Here is an 8554-nt window from a genome sequence, read left to right on the forward strand (position 1 = left end):
AGCGACGAAACATCCGACCGTAAATATCCGTACCTCAGTGTGGTCATTAAGAAATATTTCCTGCTGACCAAGGTTGTGGGTCTTTGTGTAGACATGACCGCAACCTTCGGATGCACCAAGGGATTTGGGCGGAACAATGTGTGACGAAAGCTGCAGGGGGCTCTGTGTAGAAACGTTATGGGCATGGGTTATGGTGCCCACATTATCCACAATTAACTGAAGTCGATTGCTTGCCCTTGGACGTGAAAAGCTTTGCCATAAAGGTTTACCATACCAGTACTTCCACATATACACCGTGAGAGTGGAAGAACTGAAGGCGTTCTGTTCATTTCCTAGCAAAGAGTATGCCAAACTTCTTGGACATAGAAACACGCGTTTCGCGTCACTTGGTCAAGCAGTTCAGCAAATTCTGAAAATACTTGAATGGCTGCGGTCCTATTCTCTCTAGCAGGGAAATTTCTTAGCGCGGTTTGAAAGCATACTTTCAACACAGGTTCATTCAGCTGTGTCTTATATTGCTAAGATGCAGACAAACGTGCTCCACAAAAAAGTTGCCTCACTTAGGACAACTCTGTTACGGAAATAGCCTCACACATAGCCATTTCTAAGAGCTGTGCTTCTGGCCTAGGAACAAGAGCTGTTTGTGACAGCGCAAGGGGAACGATTTCATAAACAGAAAGTTTAAAAAAAATGACTTCATGAAAGTGGTTTGTGACCTCTATGTAACCTACATAGAATATCTGGACAAATGGCAAGACAGCAATGGAGCAACTGCAAATATAAACTGGGTACTACCGTGAAAAATGCCAGAATGGCCGGAAATTCAAAGCCTCGAAAAATAAACGATCTAATAAAATCGCTGCCATTTCTTGAGGTTGAAACAACAAACCAATTTGAGGCGGGGTATTTCATCAGGTAACCATTGTTAAGCACAGCATTGAAAAGAAACTAGAAGATTATGACTCTTCCCGTGTTTCGGTCTGTGAGAGATGGGTGCAGGTTTTTAAAGAGATGATAACTGTGGATGTATGCTCCACTAGGATTTCTCGCTTCATGGAACTGGCCCTAGATTTTCTTGGAGCCGCGGCACCGGTTGAGTGCATTTTTGTAGCGTGAGCTACACTGGTCGCGGTTCAGCAGTTTCGCATGCATGGCCCCTGGAGAGCCGTGCTACGCATGCGGGAGGAGCAGTGACGTCTCACGGCACACAGCTGGCGCGCCGGGGCCACCGCCACCACGACTTGATTTGATTGGTTTGGATTCAATTGGATTGGACTGGATTATGAATCGTTTTAGCAGCAGTAGGCATGATAACCAGCTAATCCTAGATAACCAGGAAACCTAAGAATAACCAGCTCAATTTTAGCTCACACTACGTATGTCCTGGCCTAGCTGAGCAAAGCCACTACTAATTTTTTTATTATGAACTGGCCTGGAGCCCAGCACAGGACTAGTTTACTTTGTAGCAGACACATACACTACAATATTAAAGCCCATATTGACAATGTGGCTCTTCTCTGAACGCTCAAATAATTTGTATAGCTGACAGACTGTGGTATTTGTTTTTGAAAACTGTGGTGTGCGATTAGTAAAACGCCACATGCTTCTGCAGCGAAAAAAGAGGTGTGTAGGGTTATGGCTCTGCATGCATTAAAGCTCGGTCTATGAGCGGCGCAAGTAACCATGGTTAAAGCTTAGGAGGCATCGCAACCAAATTCTGCACACTTATATATATCGTGCAGGGACAAGGAGTGCTGCAAAATCGCAATTCTTGGAACGCTCAAGGAAAGGTAAATGACATGTTACAGGCTAATCTCGCCACGGTGCTAAAATGTCATAAGGAATGATGCGTACAAGCAAAAAAGAGATGGTGAAACCGGAAGCCTCTGCTTTAGCTCTAAGCGAGAAGCGCAGAAGAACAGATGGGCTATTTATTTTGGCACGTGGATGCATCAGTAAGGGCAGGTATAAATGCATGACTATTTATTAATGCGATGTTACAAACATATACTAAATGCATGTACATTCGATTATGTTCTAGGCACCATTGCACCGGGCTAGTCTAGAAAGCACCTGACAAAAGTAGGAGCGCAAAGTGCAGCACTGGATGAAGCATCTTTAGAGTTGTTTTACCAGCTGACCCATACAAGACACGGCCCTAGTTCAGCCACAACCCCACCAAGACGTCATACACACGCAGGAGTTTTCTCTCTGCACCACAGGACACAGTCTCAGACGATCTTTCCAGTATTTATTGTTTTTAAGCATTTCTACTCAAGTTGTTTGTTATGTGGAATGAATGCGAGTTTTTCTTTAAAGCGTACACAAAAAATCGTTTGCTCTTTTTTTTTACAGGAATCGAGTCACAATCCAGTTTGAGTAAAGGGTCAGGGCAGATCACGCTCATCTCAGACAATGATACACAGGTGACCTTTAGACGAGTAAGTTTAAAACCGTTTTTATATGCCTAGCTAGAAACTCTTGACACCAAGCTGGACATAGTGCACATACGCTGAGCACGAGATTGATGGTGCAATGTTTTGCACAGCAACTTCATCTTCAGTAAAGCTTGACGCACGCCATTCTCCTGCACCGAACGTTTAACGCTGCTGACGCAACTGTGACGCGAAAATTTCTTTCCGGCGTGTAACTGGCAAGGGTATTATTCAACATGTTTACAGAAACACCGAATAACTTGAGGTCGCTCAGGACCCCGTAATGTCAAGAGGTGTCATAAGCCTTATCGAGGTCAAAACAAAATTACACAAAACTTTATTCACAAAGGCACCTTTATTGTACGTTTAAAGTGCAACGAGTACATCGTTCGTGGATTGCCCCGCCCTGAAAATTGTTTGGCAGCTCTCGGGAAGACCATTGTACTCTAGAAAGTACAGAAGTCTCTTGTTTATCATCTCGAATAGCTTGCACAGGCACCTTTACAGGGCAATAAGACGATAACTTGTAAGTCTACTACTATCCCGTCTCTCCAAGACGTCAGAAGGGGCCCCGAAAGCCATATTTTGTTCTATAGCTGTAGGAGAGGTGCAAGTGTGTCTGCATGTAGTTGTTTTATCATATCGTATGTAATGTCCGCACCCGGGGATGAAGGCTTACATATGCTCAGGGCAGCGCTACACTCATGCATTGTAAATTGCTAAGTTGACGGCTGTTATTGAATGAAAATTCTAGAGTTTGTGTGTGTTTGTGTATGAGTTTATGGATGCGACGAAGCCTCGCCAACTCTCCTGTTTGACCTCAAGGCGCACACGCTTCCCAAGAGGCTTTCCCGTTTGAAAGAAATGAGGTTCTATGATGTGGGGTACCGTATAAGGATACCCCACGCCTCTTTTTGGACAAGTAGATTTCTTTTTGGAGGCGTAGCCTTATTCTGGGCTCTCCGCCTGCATTTAGAGTCCCCGTTCTACCAGGGTCTCATTGGGTTGCGTGGGGAACCGGAGACCTCAAAAATGGACTTTTCCAACAGCGTCGAGGATGGGCTACGTGAAGAGTGGGGTTGCCCCCATTACCAGTCGGTGTGTTTTGGATGTGTAGTTTCATTTAGATGTCTCTGTGAATGTATTACAGTTCGCTCCCACTTCGTTGAACTTTTGGGGGTAAGGTGAACTGTTCCGGCAATTACTTGGGTACATCCATGTGGTAAGGAAGTGGTCCCTACCGCATAGCTTTTGTACCCAAGTTTTACTCAAGAGATCGAAAAAGAACAGCCGAGACAATCGCTATATCGAGGTGTCAGTAGGTATTGTGTTCTTTATTATGCCTTGTAGTCTGTTTTGTCTTGAGCACAGGCTCACAAATTTTTTATAAAGATCTCAATGAGGCGACCAGGAGCATCCGCTCGGGAAGATCGTCAGAGCGGATTATTGGCAATAAGGTCGTCAAAATAGTGGGAATGTTTCGGGTAGCTGATTTATGGGAGCTTCATACTGCCAGCATGTTAGGCGATAGTCCGGTTGTGTGTAAGGAAAGCATACCATTATATGTCTAATAAAAATTTCTGTTCTTACTGGAACAACCTCAAGAAAGCTACGTAACGAGATTGTTGACATACCAAACATTTTCGCGCCACGAAAGAAACCACCATAAGAACATGCGCAGTCGTGCCTGTTCTGTCTGAATACCGAGTAGTCATTAAGGAAGCTTGTATGTTTGTTGTTTAGATGTTTCTTGTAGGCAGATTACGCTAGGCTGATTGGAATGTAACATCTGACACACATCTAGGTTTTAATTAACGCCCCTATGTTCCCATTATATACTATATAATATATATTATATGTTCCCATTATTTCATGTTATGAGCGACTGGAGAGAGAAATCGAAAGAGAGAAAGACGGAGAGAGGGAGTGTATGTATTTGGTAAATACGTGAGGGTAAAAACTGATGTTGCGATTTAATTGGTTCACTGTAGTTTCGGACCAGTAACTCGTCGAATAATATACGACGTTCAGTGTTTTGGGGCCGCTCCCTCGCTGCTTGCACAGCCCGTGGAGAGGATGCGGCGTCCATGTCCTCATCAAAAATTTCAGAAGTGGAAGAAGTGGGGTCTCTGTGACGTCCACCACGAGCGCAACCTGAAGTGGTCACGAGCACCCTGAGAGGATACTACGGTGCGGTGACGGTGGGTGCGCTTCCACGGCTCCCCGTGCCCAGGTTATCCCAATCTCATACATACTGGGGGCAGCAGAGCTGAACCGGAAGGAAAAGAAGCACTCCCAACAGAGACTGACGTCACCACATTCACCAGAGCATCCGCCGTCGCTGGAGAGTCACTTTTCTGCACGGCCGAAGGCAGTTGCCATGAGACCACCTCAGCATCACCAGCAGCAGGTGGCCGCTCAACTGGGGGTGGAGCCAGCGACATGCCAGCTGGAGGGTTGCACTATGTCGCTGTGCTCACCAAGTGCTGCCACTACGTGCAACGAGCAGCGTTTGCATGATATGTTGCCGAAAGCAGTTTGTGCTTCTGGGGTACCCCAGCAAAGCTCATTTTTTTGTCACTTTCATCTGAATCGTAAGTTTACCACTTTCCGTTCGAAAAAAAGGCGCGTGCGGGCCGCTGCGATTCTGAACCTTTGCTATGGTATTTTGAAAGTCTTCGGATGAATGATAAGCCCGTGCACATTTTTTTACTAGTCAGCTTGCCTCTACAAGATAGCGATCAACCGCCATGTCGTCGGCATTTACAACAGCGGCTCGTATTTAGTCCATACGGTAGCAGATTACAGCTAAGAAAGCCCACTTTGACATTTTTACGGGTTTTGTGGTATCGGATGTCGGGTTAGGTGCTTTGCCGGAATTTTTCCTTCACTCTCGGAATTACTGCTGGACTGGTGTTATTCCTTCACGTTGAAGCAGCCGATGAACTTCCATCTGTCTCAAACTCAAAGCCTTTTTTAAAACTTACTTATGAGCAGTTCAGGTCTGTTCTGGTGAAAGCCAGTGCGGTCTGTTGCTGTAAGTATTCACTCTGAGTTTTTATTTTCCCTTCAACGGTAACACTCCGACGCATTCCGACGAACACTGCCGTAACGCCGCACATCATCGCACACTTTCGCCGATACCCCGGCGAAGGTACCTGCAAACAGTGCGGATCACCTGACAGCCAACACGTCGCTGACCTTGAGCATCTGCTATGCAGCTGCCCTGCCTTGAAGGACCAGAGAAGCCACGCACACGCGCTCATTCCTCCTCAAGTCAGGCCACAAACGCTGCGGGAGTGGACCCATCCCGAAGGGTCTACAGAATACAGGAAGATGGTCCTCGACTCTGTTCTCGTGTATGTTCGAGAAGTCACCGTAGAAGACCACATGTATTCGGGACACTCACTGCCCCCCCCCTTACTCCAACTCCCTTCCCCCATCTCCACTTCCGGCGACGACAAAGGTCAAGGCACGGAGTGTAAATAGGATTAATAAATACATTTTACAACAACAACAACAACAACAAATAAATCACTAGATCCGAGCTTCTCAGCTTCGTGGTCTCTACAAACAGCAGACTCGATTCATTTGGTCAAAAGAATAACTGACATCTTCACAACCGGGTGTTTTCTACGGAAGGAACGACAAGAAACTTGTGAAAATGTTCCGCTTTCTCTTTCTCTTTGTTCCGGCACCGTCCGGGGGCTCAACATCGGAGGTTAGGAGGGGATAACGAAGAAAACCACGCGATCGCGGAAGAAGCTGGGAACGAAGTTACCATCTCCAGTAACTTTATCCGGATGGTCAGTCACGTCCTAGAGCTTCCTGCCTGACAAACAGACAGGGAGCCCATCGGCCGGAGCTCGACCACGGCTCCGATAGCCACCATTTGAAGCTTCTACCCTTGGCCTTAATACTTCTTGCAATAGTTGGTCACAACATGAGTGTGGAGGGGATCGGTGTTCGCGGTGTCGCAAACACCGTTACCTTTCATACACAAGGTACCCATGTGGCAGACTACACGGATATTGTAGTAGAAATTATGCTAGGCAAGCAAGCGCACTAGCAAAGATAAATACAGAAGAAAGAAAAGACAGAAGGCTGGAGTTAAGTTTCTAAAGATAATAACAAGCAACATGTGCTCTTAAAAAACTTCCTTTTATGATAAAATTTCACGAATCCAAATTGTTGCCTTAATGGTGCCGTTTTTCACATCAAAGCCCCTACACATCTCCGTAGGAAAGTACATCTCAGCTTGGTTGCTTCGCCTTGCTTCTTGGGCCAGTTAACTGCTCAATTTCTCAAGCTCTGGTAGCCGCTTTCCTCAAAACAAAAGTGGATACCATGGGGGTTGACAACCAACTTGAACATCACTGTGCATTTAAGACATTTAACAATGTCTGATCACATATTGTTTGGTCTGCGGCTCACACGATTACAAAAATATGGGAATTTGTCATGTTTGTGAAAAAACTATGATTGTCTTGACAATTGCTTTGGTTCGGAGACATTCTTCTTTCAGAATATATCGATGGGTTTTGATCATAGCATAGAGTATAATATAACCTGGACAGAACGTGACACGTCCACTAATTTTACCTTGATGCGCAGCAAGGCCCCTCAATTACCTTTCCTGGCCGACAAAGAGGTGGCCTATAGCCTTAGCAGGACTAGTGGTTTGTGTCTCTTTCTCACTGGAATGTGTGTCACCAATTATTCCCATAAACCACTGTCAAATTGCGGTCAAAAGCCCACTGCTAATTCATTTCGTAACGAAGTTCTAATCGATCCTTCAGCAATTTCGCCGTCTGATTAGAACAAAGGCTGAGCATCAATTCATATTCCTGAAATGCCCATCAATTTGCAAACTCTCGGAGTTGCTGTTTCTGCTCCTACAACGTACATAAAGGATGCATACGTTACCCATACGCCAACCGTATAGTAAGAACTCCACTTAAGGTCGCGAAACGTTTAAAGTAATCGTGAGGAACCACTTACTCTCCAGTGATTTTCTTCATCCTTCACCCGTGAGGATTCGAGCACCTCACTTATCGTCGCGGAATGGGACTTGATATACACTTGCTCCAAACCAATAGATCGCGCATAAATCCATATCATCATAGCACATGTTGTCCCGAGACCAAGAAGAACAAACCGAAGACGCAGTCTTGTCAGTGGCAAAAAAAGATATCTAAGCATCTGTGACTTCCTTACAGACACATACATGTTGCCGCCACAATAATTTATGTTGGCGTATATTGGTCTCTAGAACGACGAACTCGAAGCGCTAGCATCGCCAGAAGACAAAATAATTTAAAAGGGCACATTTGCGAAATTCCATTTCGTTCAGGGAACCATTGCCCGACGGCTAGGTATATCGGGAACGCCGTGCAGCTTCGTTATACTTTAAAAAACAAAATAAAGACTAATAAGGTGACGTGCGTCAGCCTCTAGTAACAATAGGAACATTCAGCGTTTTCCCAGCTTCGCTCCTCAATCTGAAGTTTACGTTCTCTGGCGATGCGAAGCAGCGTTGTCGTCGGTTTTCCTTTGTTGATGCTTTTCGAAGTGCCGAGAATGTCTAAACAGTGTTTTATCTGTTTTAAAAAAACGCCACGTGAGGCGTCTAGAAAAAAAACTATTTGGTAACATCAGCATCAAGCAGTGGTGATACACTTCATATAGGTGGCTTGTTGTCACAGTTGACAGCTGTGCCCCATTGTCCTTGAAACACATTTTTCTAATTCGTTCTTGAATTGTTAAATATCAAATATCTAGCGATGCGTGTTTAGTTGGACATGACGTATGTGTGCTTTTTTGTATATTTAATTTATCGCCCTTTTGAGAAGTTGGACGGATGCCTCTAGTTGCTACGGTTTTCAAAAATTATTAAGGATGCAATGAACACTTCCCTCATCCGAAGTTTATGACCAGCCTACTCCTCTGCTAGGCTCTAGTTTTACTTATCAAAAAATTCCACGTCTTTCCATGGATCTTACACAGACAATTCTGGAACCCCAGTGTAATGAGCACCCGTTTTCTTTTCAAAAACGGTTACAAAAAACGCACCTCCATTCTTTCGCCCGTATGGGCTTCCCTTGCGTGGGCGTATTCGC

At 45.1% G+C, this 8554-nt stretch overlaps 1 protein-coding gene across 1 annotated transcript in view; it reads right to left on the reverse strand.

The window, feature by feature from the left end:
• LOC144139980 (beta-hexosaminidase subunit alpha-like) overlaps positions 1-7879 on the reverse strand; it is a 94524-nt gene extending 86645 nt beyond the window's left edge. The window contains exon 1 of the mRNA XM_077672197.1: positions 7437-7879. Within this exon, the coding sequence (XP_077528323.1) occupies positions 7437-7664 (228 nt within the window). The 5' untranslated portion in view covers positions 7665-7879. The remainder of the gene's footprint in view (positions 1-7436) is intronic.
• Between the last annotated feature and the right edge of the window lie 675 nt (positions 7880-8554).

The sequence above is a fragment of the Haemaphysalis longicornis genome, unplaced genomic scaffold (genome assembly GCF_048455015.1).
Source record: "Haemaphysalis longicornis isolate Haplotype H1 unplaced genomic scaffold, Haemaphysalis longicornis Haplotype H1 scaffold_5, whole genome shotgun sequence".
Taxonomy (NCBI): domain Eukaryota; kingdom Metazoa; phylum Arthropoda; class Arachnida; order Ixodida; family Ixodidae; genus Haemaphysalis; species Haemaphysalis longicornis.